Below are 16,390 nucleotides of genomic sequence, written 5' to 3' on the forward strand. Positions count from 1 at the left end.
GGCTCAAAAATTAAAAATAAATAAATTAAAAAATTGGCACGATCAAGTATGCAAAATACTTGGAAGTGGTCAGGTAAGGAGTCGAAATAATCGGCGGGTATGTCATGAGGAGATGCATAGAAGGTGGAAGAGGCGAAGAATGTTTGCAAAGACAGAGTGGTGTAGCGTTCTATTATCTCTGTCTAGCGGCGTGATGGTTAGTTAGTTAGTTAATAAAAGTTTTTAAAAAGCCTTTAAGATGCCACGTTTGCAGACTATGTATGTTAGGTGCTAGCGTATGAATTTCAATAAAAAAAATACTAGTGAAATGACGCATTACATTTTTTGCCGGATATTTATAACATTAAATTTAAACAGAACAGAGTCAACATCTTTTACATTCAATAATCGAATCATTACCATGGGTAGTAAAAATGCTACCACGAAAATTAAATTAATTTATTCACGAATAACCAATTAAGAGTGTAGCAACTTTCCGATTCATGATATAAAAACTGTTCAGACTTAAACAAGAATTGAAGCAGTAAGTCGTAGGTGCTTGCTGTAGACGGTGTCTACCATTAACCCATTCAGCCATTTATTTAAATAAAAATAATTAAGAATTTTCCAAGACAAGTAAAGAAAGAACATTATAATAATAAAAAAACATCAAAGATGTTGATTATTTTAAGAATTCTTATTGAATACATATAAATAGAGTTTTATAAATAATTTCGTATTCCCATAATTAGAGCTTTCAAGACTGTGACAGCTTTTACAAAAAAATAAGTTTAATGCGGCTCGTCCTATTTTTAAAAATAAGAATGGCAGAATTTTGGAAAAACATTATAATCGAATTATAAAAAGTCAAAGGATGACAGAATTTTGGGAAAACATAATTGAAATAAACAAAAGTCAAAAGATGACAAGAAAATTCATGATGCTTTGTTATTTTTAAGAATAAACTAATGACAACAAAAAATATTTCAACTATATTTTGAAATCGATGCTTTAACTGTTTTATTCGAACAAAGAAAACAATATTGATACTGTACATGTGTGTATTTAAATCAAAACGAAACCGTTTTTAGAATGTTTTTTGCTGATACTTGATTAAATCATGATTAAGGAAAAGAAATTCTAACATTGTTCGCCTTGGTAGTGTAATGGTCAGCAGGCTCGGCTACCGTACTGGAGGTCCCGGGTTCGATTTCCAAGGGGGGGTCAAATAAAGATAAGTGATTTTTTCCTGGAGGGTACTTTTTTCCAACCGGTTTCAAGCACTTTGTTATCTTTAGGGATGAATATGTACATTTCCTTCCCTGAAGATGTCAAGGTGCTGAAAAAAGTACCAAAATAAAAGGGATTAAAAACAAAGTTGGAGTTTTATTGAAAAAAACGAAACAATTTAAATACTGTTTACAAGATTTTGAGTGTGTCCAAATACTGTTTCACAAATCTGGATTATCTCCAATTACAGGAGTTATTTTTCATATTATTTTTTGACATCTCATCAAAGATTAAGAAGAATATGGATGTCTGGGCATTTACGGGGCTGACGACCGTCATAGGCTGATTCAAGTGATCACTTAACACACGTGGAGAATAGGTGAATGTTGCACGTGTGTAAAGTGATCACTTAAACCAGCCTATGACGATCGTCAGCCCCGTAAATGCCCAGACTTCCTTATTCTTCTTCATCTTTGATGAGATATCAAAAAATAATATGATAAATACTGTTTTATTGGTTTAAAAGATTACCGGGTGCGAGAGAGTTAAAAGGCTGGACCGCGCCCCCTCAGATTTCGGCGATCATATTAATTATTCATAAGAAGAAGAAAAAAAAGCATAGCCATACAATTTACGATTCGATTTACATTTAGAATTTATAAACTTGTATACGTGATCCAGTTTCGGTACATTTTACAAGCGGATATAATTTTAATACAACATTTTGTAATGAGTTTCTTTTTATGACTAAGAACTGTTTTGCTTGTTTGCATCATGATATATTTGCATCCGTTTCAAAATGCAATAAATAAAATATATACCTAACAACATAATAAAGTAGGAGCTCAGTAATTGTGATCAAATAATTGAACAATAATAAAATTATTGATAAATGCGAGAATTATTGTTTTTAAATCATGTGTTGTACAGAAAAAAGGAATATACGAGTACATACAAATAATTATAAGAAAAAAAAAATTGTGTATTTTTCATTTGGATTATTGAATTAAATAAAATTACTCACTTGTTTTTTCTTGATAAATTGGACTATCAGCGTCAGTGAAAAACCATATCTGAAAAAAAATACTTGAAATTAGAGAAATTTTCATAAAATTTAAAGGTTAATAAAATAAAATATAACAAAAGAACGAAAAATGACATAAGTATTTATAGAACAATTCAGAGGTCTTGCATATAAATTTAATACTTCAATATGAGAAATGCAATAATTTGATTTAATTATTTATTGATTCGGCATTTACATGTTGATTATTAAAAACAACAAAAAAATTCACTTGTAGATGAAAACATTTGTAGTTTTCGAAACTAGTCGTGTCTAATGAAATAAAACTCATTATGTGATATAATACAAGTGTTTAATTTATTTTAAATAATTAATTTGACACTCTCCTTATCATCCATCGTTCACTTTGTGTAATACCACTGTAAAGTGGTATTACACAAAGTAAACGATGAATGATAAGGATATTGTTATATTACCACACCACACAGTTAATAATGCTTTTAATATACAAAATAACCAATTTGATTTCGTTTCAAGAATTTTCAAAAATGATATCATACGTAATGTTGTTGGCAAATATTTGCTTAATTAAAATCAAATGTTATGTAAGCAATATGTTATGGGTATCTTTCATCATCCCTCGCTAACCGCCGGGATAGAAACCACAGGAATTTTAATCAGGGGTGGGTAGGGGTAAATAGCTCGCATAATCCCTGAGCCCAAAACTTGGGCATGCCGAGTATTTGCCAGGAGCAAAGTTCCATCCAGACAGCAGGATGTTGGATGCACCGTTGACCACAATCAGCTGCATATTGCGCTCACAAAGTACTGCTGGATTTTGCAAAATGCCCCGAAAGCTCCGACCGGTAAACTGGCGGTGTTGAAAGCTAAGCCCTCCTGGTACGCCCGGAATATGAAATAACATTGCAGCGCATTAAAGTTTCAATAATTCACACGGCTTTATATGCCCCTAAAATGAACTTGCGCATAAATACGTTCGCGGATTTTAGTACCAAGTATGTTACTTACATAGCTGTGACGTATCATATACTATATGTGTGAATGAATATGTGCTCGTAAATACTTTATTTCTATCATGGAACGGGTAAACCTATTTAGACGAAGCAGCTATTCATATATTAAAATGAGAGATTATCAAGTAACTTTAAAAAAGAAGATTATTGAAGAAAAAAAACACTATATAATACCATTAAATGCGTTTTATTTCATTAGGTATACACGACCAGTTTCAAAAACTACAGATGAAAAGTAAATTTAAACTACATTAACTGGTATTATACAAGTGTTTTTTTTTTAAATAATCAACGTGTCATTCCTTAAAATTAATGCCGAATCTTTAAATACATTTTTTTTAATAGAGCCATTGTTCTTATTCTTCATCTGTCTATAGATTCTAGGGATCTGCCTGTACCGCCGCCTGTTGCTCTTGGGATATCGACTGCCAGCTCGATATTTTCGAGGGTCTGCCTGGGGGTCTAAGTCCTTCAGGGTTTCCTTGAAGGGCGATTCGTTGAAGTCTGTCTTCTGACATTCTATTTACATGCTCATTCCAGTATCGCCTTCGTTGTCGTCTCCACCTTACGATATCTTCCATCTTACACGTGCTCCGGACATCAGTGCTAATGTTGTTTTGCTTAATGATTATTAATCATTTACCGGAAAGTCAACATATGCCATTAATAAGGAAGTTGATAAAAAAAATTAAACTACTTGTATCGACATACTAAACGACGAATTTGTTTAATTCGTCGTATAGTAAGAGCTAGTTAGAACTCTTAAAAAATGGCAGGTATGATTATTTCAGCATTAAATATTGTCGCAGTTTCCGCATACGGATTAAATCCATCTAATTAACCGACTCCTTATTGATCGAATGCGGCACCATTCAATATGGCGAATACAGCGATTACTGGGTCGTTAATGAACGGTATATCACCCCTACATTAGCAAATATATTGTAAATATATTAAAGCTCTGTTGACCAACCATTGTAATTGTCATTTATGCGGAATTTCAATTGAACCCATTTATTTACGTTTTCTGTCTTATGTATGCTTTCTAAATCTCATACCTATTTCGACGTTTAAAATTATTTCGTATAGATTTCCAAAAAAGTGTACCATTCACTCTGTTCTCAGTATTCAATCTCCTCTCTATATCTTTATCAATCAATCTTTCTATTTTTGTGTAGTTTCATATTTTTCTAAGGATATTTTTTTTTATTGAAAATTATATAAAAAGGAGAGTGAATTCTGGGAACCGAGTGAATGGTGCACTGAAATTATTGTAATATTATTAAAATAAAAGCCTATCAGAGAAAACTAAACTGTAACTATTTACACAACAGAGTCCTGACACCATGCATGCAAGTGAAGCATGGAGTTGGCGAGAGAATGATCAAAGTATACTGAATGCAGTCAAAATGAGATGAGATGGATGTACAGCAAAACAATGCATGATAGATGTTGAAATGGTATGACAGTTTATCAAGAGACCGACGAAAGATCAGTTAGATAAGGTAGGTATGTTTATGCGTAATTTATCCACACTACTAGAATATTGTCCTTTTGTCACACGAATCCAATGTGGAATTCGCTGGTGCAATAAACTCATATTCATGTCTGTTAATTACATATGATGTACATATTTGTATTTACATATCGCAGAAATGGAGTGCTTTTAGCTAACCGAACAAATTAATTGATAGCTAATTGAGCAATCAGAGTTCCTGAATGTAATGTAAGCACTTACCTACCAATGTATAAAATTAAATGATTTACAACATTTTGAGTGTGTCCAAATACTTGTACACAAATCTGGATTATCTCCAATTATAGGAGTTATTTTCATATTTTTGACATCTCATCAAAGATGAATCATGCTTAGTAAAAAGCTTATTTTCATCTCACCAATAGATGTCTCTAGTGAAGTTCTAGCGATTCAAGTACAATGATTCGAAATTGGATCATGTACATATAGAACATCCAAGAATTTGAGTAGTGTGGTGTCAATAATGGATAGAATTGGTAAATGTTACACGAGTGTAAAGTGATAACTTAAACCAGCCTATGACGGTCGTCAGCCCCGTAAATGCCCAGACGTCCATATTCTTCTTCATCTTTGATGAAATAATATTTAATAATTTATCGACAAAAATAATATTTAACAATTTATTTAAATTTAACGAAACTTTGGTCACGTAACCTTAAATATAAAAATAATAATAAATAAAGACAACACTGTTTTAAAATCAACTAATTTCTATAGCTACCCACAACTAAAATCCAAAAATATTTTTTTCGTTAAACCTTGTGATTTGTATAAATTTATGATTCACGTACCATTTAATAGGTACGACGTACTAACGTGTCCTAACCTAACCTAACGTTCAGATGGTAGTTATGAATTCTAGGTACGGCTTACTCAACACCATTTGTATTAACAACAAAAACCCAAAAAAAAAATTTTCGTTTAACCTTGTGATTTTTATGAATTCAAGATTCACATACTAATTTTAAATAGATACTACTGATTCAAAATCAAAAGTAAATTTAATATATACATATTATTAATTACAAATATACAGATGCGAGTTTATCCATCCAATTCGTGCTTTCGTGTTCACTATACTAAACTTCAAAAAATAAAACAATATAAAATGATGTGAATGATTCCATTAAAATATGGCCGTTAGTAGAAAAATAAAATAAAAACACGCTCAGAAATACTCATGTTCCGATGAATTATTATTACGGGTGTTATTATTAATAAGTGGTTGGGCCAACATTCTACACGCTACTCCCTACACCTTACCGCGCTAATCTTCGGGACTTGTTTACCCTTATTTACATATAGAATGGTTACACCTTCGCCGTATACTATAGGGGGTGACTAGAAAGTAAAGATGTGACTAATAGCTGTTACTTTTTAGGTTACCTTTTTAGGTGACTGGAATGGTATTCGTTACATTTTTCGGTTTATATTACTTTCCAACTTAAGTTTTTTTTTTATGTCAAATACATTTATTAAATGTTAGAAATACGCAATACATAACCAAATTTGTGCACTGACGGCGTAATTATCTTCAAGTGATCGAGTCCCGAGAAAACCGAATTATGAAACGGCTTATTTTGCCCATCACTGCTTGAAAAACTATTGTTAATTTCCGAATGCATACTACATAGTAATAATTAAATGTCTATCATGAAGTAATAATATCAAGTAAATTTTGAAAGAACAAATTTACTGTTCTTAGCCAAAAGGACAATAGTGTAAAGTGGTTACTTTTTAGGAGACACATTTGGAGCGCTATTATATTGATAAGTAGTCATACGAATATACATTTGAATATACGAGTATATTAGCTTATTGTCATTACCATACCACAAAGTTATCAATGCTTTTAGTATACAAAATTTATTGTAATTTCATTTTAATCTAATTGTTATAAAATAGTGTTACAAAGTGACTACTTAAAATGTTACAGCACCTCAAATGCGTCTGCTGAAAAGTACCAACTTGTCTCTCACACATTTGACTGCAAAGATTCGATACAGAACAACATCAAAAACAAATCTTAATATTTGTCTTTTTTTTAAATAACGAAAATGTCTTAAGAGAACAACAGTTTTCACGTTTAAAAAATGTACGTAAAACACAATATTGATTGAAAACACAAAATAATTTCAAAAGTTTAAGAATATTTCATGATCATCCTTTTTTAATCTGTGAAAATACGTTAAATTTACTATTAAATTGATAAATCAAATATTTTTTGCCTACTCCTTATTTTTATGTTATATTATTATTATTACATTGAAAACATAACTAGCTAGCCACACGTTAAGCAACCGATTAACTGCACCAGTGTAAGACTATATCGCATAATCTTCCATTCAAACTTGACTGAGTTTCAAATATGTGCCAGTATTGGGCATACATGTGAATGGCTTCCATAGAAATAGTATGTCGTGTTGTGGTCGTTGGCGCAAGCACAAAGCGGCACCAGCAATACCTATGTTTACCGACACTATAACATATATTCCGATGCAATACGTCATTATTTGATCGATACATTTCGATTGTTTTGCAGAAGCAAATGAACAGACTGTATTCAGGATTTGGAGTCGCTGCTGAATATTGTTTCAACATTGGTGACATCACTATTGTTATGATAACTAGTGTTTCTCGTTCGACTACCAATCCGAATTGTAAATTAAAATATGTATTGTTGAATCGACTACATTGTACATAAATCTAAGCAACATGCGATAGTTAAGTTCGTTAAAAATAAGCCATCGTTATTTTGTTAATTTATCCCTTGGTCTACCGCAAAATATCGAAGACTACCGCTATGGTCCCAATGGACCCTTGAAGTAAGGTATATTCTTTACTTGTTACCCTCGTGTACGTTACATATTATTATCTTCATATAATTTACATTTTATATTGAATGTTTCAATAAACCCAACGTAAACTTCAGAACGAGTCCATTGGACCCGCTTAGTAGGGAGGGTGCATGATTTTTCCCCTTTTCAAGAAAATGTCGTTCTTATACTGATCTTATATCGAATGAAGAATCAGCATAATTTGAACTAAATCTTCATTTGACTCAAATTTGCAATCGGTGGTATATAGGACACATAATCGGATCGACACAGTGTTAATTTGATCGTTGATTTACAGCATAAAAATGCAACGTAATTAGTCATGCACTCCAAATTCTTGGATCTTAAAGTAAAATATTATTTATTAAAAGAAATACATATGATGTAAGGAAAGAAGCTAAGGACATTACTAATTTTGTACGTAACTATTATATGGAATATATTGAAGAGGTACTATTAATTAAAAAGGACAAAAGTAGATTCCTATAGCACTCGTGGTTACATGAAAGCTTGTGTAATTAAAGTTATATAGTTGTAGTCCGCAAGAAATTAAATTTGTCCGCCTCCGTAGTGTTTCGTCCGCCTCCGTAATGGTCAGCATGCTCGCCTACCGTTCTGGAGGTCCCGGGTTCGATTCCCAGGGGGGTTTAATAAATATAAGTGATTTTTTCACTGTAATATTTATTCAATATTACACTGGACTGGTACCTGAAGTGGAGGGCTGATCACCTTTCCTTCATGTGTAATCGATCGAGATAACACTGCGTTTATATGAAGCAGTGCCCTATGCACCATTGGGGTGCGGTAAGGGTTTTATTATTATTTATTATAGTCCGCAAGAAATGAGACGAAATTTTAGACTATACCGATATCTGGAATATGTCTTTTCCTTGGTACAAAGAAACAATAATCGGGGTAATTATGTATAAAAAAAATACAGTTTCGATATGTCTAGAATGTACTAATGAATTTCTCATAGCAATTGGAATTATTGCCCTTCGTAAAGTAAAATCTCTACCGACTTTATACTCGTAATAACTAAACGATGAATAGCATTCTAAATCACGACTTTTCTTTCTTTACTTTTATGTCAAAATTGAATGTTCACTACTTATACGTATATTATACAAATATTCATTAATGTATTTGACGTATTTGTTGTATTATTTCAAGCATGTTACTTTCCTAAACGTTAAAATATTACTTTATTAACTCAGTAGGTAGGTGCATGTATATGATAAAAAATAGAATGGAGAAACATGTTTTTGTTATCTGGAGTATTTTATGATCTCGAGAAGTAACAACAATAATTGTCAATTAAATAAATAAACGTCCAAAGCTCGCATTATAAAACATTCATCTGTCAGAGCCGTATTAATCAAACTGGCGACTGTCAATCCTGTCATCTGGGGAGGTGATATCCACCGGTCGGGCGACTTATTTCGGAACCAGTTAGGCACTAAATGTACTAGCCGTGCCCGTCCTAACGTATAATAATACCGGGTCCGGTAAAAAAATGTAATAAAAATAAATTTAGATAACTTATATAGCGCCGATTTCGTAAAATACTAGCTCAAGGGTATTTTGACACATTGGTATTTTTCGTACTTTTATAAATAACATAAAAAAGTTAAACATTAATCTGTTATACTGTTATATTTAGATGGGTATATGTTTTTGATATTTTTCCCCATGTTTTAGGGATATCAAAGAGTAGTCAGTTTATACCATATGTAATCCAGATAAAAATGAAAAACATCATCGGAATCATGTTTCAGGTGCTATTTTCCTATTTTGGCGTATGTGAACATCTATCTATACTTACAGACTGAATAAGAAGTTTTAAAAATGTCAGGCGTTTTCTAGAGTATTAAATAATTCTGAAAAATATTTTTTCAAGCAAATTTCAGGGCCAGCTTGCGAGATTCCAGGGGCAAGCAAAGTGAAGCAGAGGAAACAAGTTTGTCCAAGGTCCTAAAACCTGAGAAGGAGGAGAGCTGGCTCCAACAGTCTACAAAGACGATACGTTGGGATGGAGCCAGAAAGAAGAAGATGGCAACCTTGAAGTTATATGAAAAAAAAGTGAAATATTGTTGTCACTTGATATATAGATAACATTCAAAATTAGAGTAATTTTGTCAACCATGGTAAAATGGTGAATAATGCACATAAGCCAGCAAGTGAATGGTCGTAGCAGAGACTTTCATACTCCCATCTCAATAAATTCACTATTTATGTCGAGATATAAATAAATAAATATAATTATTAAAACATTTTGAGTGTGTCCAAATACTTGTTCACAAAATCTGGATTATCTCCAATTACAGGAGTTATTCTCATATATTTTTTGACATCTCATCAAAGATGAAGAAGAATATGGAAGTCTGGGCATTTACGGGGCTGACGACAGCCCCGTAAACGCTTAGACTTCCATATTCTTCTTAATCTTTGATGCGATCTCAAAAAAAACAAATAAAAAACGTTAATATTATTAAAGTCTACAAATTCAACGATAAATAAACGATGATTTAAGTTTGTGCAAAATTACACGATAATTTTTTTTTAATAGTAATCTATATGCTATTTCTTATACACCCGGTACTTGAGTTGGATGCTTAATTCTCATTTCTTACAATCGCTATTGAAAGAATAGGCTTTAAAACCCGCTCCATAAAGCCAAACCAATAATATTTATGTATTAATTGTTATTACTGATACAAATCAAAGCCGGTTCTGGCAAGTGGAACTAAAACTTATTCGGCGAATCGCATTCCACTCGACTAACTGACTAACCGATCGACAAACGACTAGAGACGTTGGCAACCCGAGACAAAAATGGAGATTTAAAAAAAAAAAACAAATTAAATTATATGGGCAGCATTTTATACACCCATCAATTGTAATTATTTACGCAAACAAAATAAATATTAATAAAAAAATTACTCCCTTCCTCACACACACACTCCCACACTTTATTTTATTTTTTATCTCCTGATGTTTTTGATCGTTATTACAACATAAATGTGGAATTGTGTAATTGGCATTTTTTTTAATTAATGTAACTATTTTTTATTATACACTTTTACTAAATGTAAAGCTCTACGATTCCCGAATAAATAATAATAATTAAAAATTAACACAAAATATGCTTAAATAATTATTTTTTTAAACCTCTACTCCTTCTTTATTTCAGGGCAGCAAACTAAGCATTTTTCATTTAAGTTTTACTTAGTAAATACCACTATTTCTTCAAATCAACTGTTACACGTGTTTCGAAGCATTTCGCGTCATTTTCAAACACCGTATACGGTGTTGGAAAATGAAAACTTTTTTTTTTAATATATCGTCACGTGGTACAGAAAAATATAAAATGACAATTTAAAAAAATATTTGGACCATTTAATTTTGTTTTTCGAAATTCGTTTTGCAATTCAGACGAATTGAACATAAAACAGTTTTTCAATGAAGGGTCTACCTAAATCTCGTGTGCTAAATAAATGTTTTGCTTTTTACATTTTTTTCTCTCACAATCTCACCCAGAGTCTATAACCTGAAATCAACATGAACCAAATATAAAACTGAATTGATAATGAAATAAAACATACCAATAAAATATATATGTCATTAATTTATTATTAGATTAAAACCAATATTTTTAGCTTTTCCACTTTTTCATATTTGACCAGCGACCGGGTTTCGTCGTTACCGACATCATCAGACTGGTGAGAGGCTATACAAATTGTTATGTTATATATATATAAAAAGCTAAATTGCTAAAAATATTGGTTTTAATCTAATAATAAATTAAAAATGCAATTCCATCACGAAGTGTCAGTGGATAATATAAATATATATGTCAACTTGTATTCTCAACAAAACAAATAATTTATTACGAATACGTATTTCGAGTAATAATAATAAAACCCTTATCCGCACCCTAATGATGCATAGCGCACTGTGTCATATAAACGCAGTATTATCTTGATCGTTTACACATGAAGGAAAGGTGATCAGGCCTCCCCTTCAGGTACCAGTCCATAGTAGTATTGAATAAATATTACAGTGAATAAATCACTTATATTTATTTTACCCCCCTTGGGAATCGATATTGGTATTTTGGAATTGATATTGGTATTTCGAGTAGGTACATATTATTTTTGACGAACATGTAAAAATGTGGGGGGAAAAAAAACCAAAAAATTTAATCAAAACGTAATTTGACTAGATATTTCATTCGTTACGCGCATAGCATTAGAACATCAATATAAAAAATATTTACTTGTGTCGAGTCAAGTAAACATGAACACTAACCTATTTTTTTTTTTTTTTGACATCTCATCAAAGATGAAAAAGAATATGGAAGTCTGGGCATTTACGGGGCTTACGACCGTCATAGGCTGGTTTAAGTGATCACTTTACACACGTGTAACATTCACCAATTCTACCCATTATTGACAACCACACTACTCAAATTCTTGGAAGTTCTATATATATGAACCAATTTAGAAACCTTGTTCATGAATCACTAGAACTTCACTAGAGACATCGATTGGTGAAGACATCTATTTTCTGGCGTTTCTCAGGTGTGTGATTATAATCCAGGATTCGGATCTCACATACTAATATAAGAGTTTCGGCTTAATAAAAAGCTTCTTTACATCTCACCAATAGATGTCTCTAGTGAAGTTCTAGTGATTCATGAACGAGGTTTCTAAATTGGTTCATATATATAGAACTTCCAAGAATTTGAGTAGTGTGGTTGTCAATAATGGGTAGAATTGGTGAATGTTACACGTGTGTAAAGTGATCACTTAAACCAGCCTATGACGGTCGTAAGCCCCGTAAATGCCCAGACTTCCATATTCTTCTTCATCTTTGATGAGATGTCAAAAAATAATATGAAAATAACTCCTGTAATTGGAGATAATCCAGATTTTGTGAACAAGTATTTGGACACACTCAAAATGTTGTAAACACTAACCTAAATTTGTACGAAATCTGTATCACGATTTTTCACTCAGCAGTCGATTAGAATGTCTTCGTGTAACAAATAATACTACCGGCGCATGGCGTGTCAAATAGAAAAGAATACGGTCCTAAATTTGAATTTCATTTACATGTTAGTCAATAAGAACGTCATGTCTTAAAATATTTACTACTAGCGAGCAAAATCGGTTAATAGACTTTCCAGGTTGTAAATTTATACAAATAATAGTACCGCGCGGATTTTATTCACTTACGGAAATAAAAGTAGGTACAGTATCGAACAGATTAATTGAAACAAAACTTTTTTGGTTGTATTTCATAAAAAGTTTTGTAAAATATTTTGTGTATTAGTTATATCACAAATTAATATTTAATATGATCTCATTTGGGCTCAATCCTAGATTTTACTCTTTTTGGCATCTATCATATCGCTCACTCCTTTCAAGAACGTCATAAATCAAAAATCGTCAATTTTCAGTTGTGCATGTTTTCGGAATTCCCAGAAAATGTACTATATCCCAGCAAAAGCGGCATATTTCTAACTTAATATTTACCCGCTACAGGGCAGAAAGTGTTGTTTTTGCATTTTGAAGAAAAGGTATTGTTTTTTTTTTAAATAAACTAGCTATTTTTCAAATGTAGAAAAAACCTTCAGATTGAATCTAAAAAGATCTGTTACACAGTGAAAAGTTCAATAAGTGGCTTGATATTTATTTTTAATAAATTGCATTGTATTTTTAAACTTTAAAAACGTTCTCCTGAGAAATCGAGTATTTTGATTTATGACGTTCTTGAAAGGAGTGAGCGATATAAGGTTTTGGCACGTGGATGCCATTTTTTTGTCTCGAAACTATCCCTAAATTATGGACAAAATGAAGTTTTCCACCGTAGTGCAATCAATTTTGGAGAGCCAATTCTTACAGATTGCTGATAAATTTTTAATTAGGTTTATGTCTGGCAAAGTTCTTGGCCAGTCTAACACAGTTCATTGCCTTAGTGTGAAAAATTAAAAAATAATTTTTGGATTTGTGGCAGGAGGCCTGCTGGAATATTCCATTACCATTTGACCTTCGTTTTTGTATCCCTGGTAGTATCTTTTCTAATAGAATCGGGTGATACTTCTCACTATTCATCATCTCAGTCACTGAAAGAAGCAGCCCAGGTCCATAATACGAGGAAAACCTTTAAAAAAATTTTTAGAAAACATGATTTTCATTTTTTATGTGGCTTATTATTTGACCTGTTATATTGTAATAAGTTAATTTATGTCAAAAATGTAAAAAATAACTACCAAGCGGAGAACTTTTTAATCCAGATTTGTGAACAAGTATTCGGACACACTCAAAATATTGTAAACCTATCATTTATCATGACACACAACTGGCATGTTTAAAGCGGAAAGTTGAAAGAATTATATGACTAACGATCAGAGGGTGATGTTTTCCCATATAAGGAACCATAAACATTTTCTAGTTAATGGCTATACATGTATTTTACATTAAGGATACTACACACTATAGACCGAAAAAATATATTCTTACATTCATAATGGTATGTGAGTTTTTGAATGACTCAGTAAAAACGATAGTGAATTATCTGATTGTTAATAGACGCTATTAAGAAAATAAAAATTGAGAAGAATCCCGAAACTGTATTCGGAAGTGCCGCAATCCTAAGATAATAATTTATTATTATTATTTCATCATTCACAATGAAAATTTATTATCATTTTATCAATTGTACTTGTCGTTAAATAAAATAAATCGTTTCAAGGGCTTGAGTTTTAAATCTATGATAATAATGGGGCTCGGCAAGCAAATGAAAAAAAATGATTATTTATTAATTGATTCGGCATTTTGTAGAAATATCCATCCATTTTTTATTTTAGTTTTAATTGGTAAAACCACTTTTTAAACCTATTGTGACACGTATTTCGATGCAATCTGCAGGATTACGGTTGTCGAAAATGATGATGAACTCATAGCCACCAGTACAATGGCTAAACGCACTAACCACTGCACTACAGAGGCGGAAAATATAAAATAAGATTCTAAACAAATCCAATAAAATAAATTGCCGCGAATCAAATTTCATTTACACACTTCAATTTAAATTGTGCATATTAACTTCATACAGTATCACTATTTTTGAAAGTTTGTATGAGTAAAACATGGTTGAAATTTGATTCAAGCAATTTTTTATTATTGTTATGTACATTATAAATACGTCTTACTTAAGTAAGATGTCATTTTAAAGTAAATATGGATGAAAATACCGCGTTACGGTACGTTTTTAGAGAAATTACAAAACCGGGAATGAAGATTTGATTTAGCCGAATTCTGTGATTAACTCGAATATAGAAAAAAAGGACTAAAATTGCTTAAATTTTGTTTAAAAAAAATGAAACAATCCTTCTAGCACTAACTACGATTATTTCATTTTTAATTAATAAGTAATTACGCGATATTGCGTCGCAGCATAGAAAATTAGATAAAGCAAATTGATATGCACCTACAATGGACTAATTTTCCCACCGCAGAATTGTCAGTGATCTCATTTCGGTGTCCGCATAGCGTCCAATAATCGTCCATAACCGGGCGGACGCGCGCGAGTGTTATACGAGTACGCAGAGGTCATGTGCCAGGGGATTTCTGCGCAATTTGCGAACGGATCACGATTACATACTGCGAAACACAAGGGCGTCCAATTCAACATTCAAATGCCCAAAACAATATATAGCGAAAATTAATACTAAAGCAGTAGCTACATAGTATTAATTCGCCTTACAGCGACCGGAGACATTGTTGTAAGATGATAAATGATCGGGATATAAATACCTAATAATATACCGAGACGACTGCACAACAGATCCAATTTATGCAAAATTATTCGTATTCTATATGCAAAGACATGCCCACCTAATAAACAGCGCAATAAAATTGAATTATTGGTACTTCTCTTGGTGTTTGTTCAGAATAAGTCGCGATTTTAGTCATGCTTTGCAGGAAGAAAACCCCGAGTAGATTTTCAAATTTAATTTAAGTTTTACTTAGTAAATACCACTACTTCTTAAAAGTATTTTGACACGTGTTTTGATGCATTCCGCATCATTTTTATACGGTGTTTTTACTTTGTAAATACCACTATTTCTTAAAAGTATTTTGACACGTGTTTTGATGCATTCCGCGTCATTTTTGTACGGTGTTTGAAAATCATGCGGAATGCTTCGAAACAAATGTCACAACAGATTTTAAGAAATAGTGGTATTTACTAAGTAAAACTTAAATTAAAAAGATAGATTTTACGACAAAGTGAGTCAATTAATGAAATTGTCCATTTTAACCTATATGATAATGATTTTGAAATAATATGCTATATAATAAAATGACAACTTAGTATTATGTTTTTTCCACGTGGAAAATACTATAGAGTTGATATTTTATTTTATAAAATGCAGTTCCACCAAGAATTGTAATACAAAACAAAATAAAATAATCTGCTAATAAGTAACATAACGCTAATTAGTAACATTGAACGTCTATCCTTAACTCTTTTTTTTAAATAGCTCATTTTTGTTTGACATTGTGGTAGTGAAGTATCGTCCAAAAGGAAAGCGATTTTGACTCACTTTGTTGAATCGATTAGAAATTTTGCATACTTAGGTATTTTTGCTTGAATTTTCTATTAATCCTTTTGAGTTTCTACTAGAAAAAAACATCGTAGAAGACAAAATGTTTTCCTGCGCGCAGGCGTTGGTTTCTCA

At 31.8% G+C, this 16,390-nt stretch overlaps 1 protein-coding gene across 1 annotated transcript in view; it reads right to left on the reverse strand.

Moving 5' to 3' along the window:
- fng (Fringe glycosyltransferase) overlaps window positions 1-16,390 on the reverse strand; it is a 190,257-nt gene that overhangs the window by 127,997 nt on the left and 45,870 nt on the right. Inside the window, exon 2 of the mRNA XM_088256948.1 lies at window positions 2,234-2,282. Within this exon, the coding sequence (XP_088113074.1) occupies window positions 2,234-2,282 (49 nt within the window). The remainder of the gene's footprint in view (window positions 1-2,233; window positions 2,283-16,390) is intronic.

This window comes from Brachycentrus maculatus, unplaced genomic scaffold, assembly GCF_059751285.1.
Source record: "Brachycentrus maculatus isolate JH-2025_06_01 unplaced genomic scaffold, ASM5975128v1 h1tg000069l, whole genome shotgun sequence".
Lineage (NCBI taxonomy): Eukaryota > Metazoa > Arthropoda > Insecta > Trichoptera > Brachycentridae > Brachycentrus > Brachycentrus maculatus.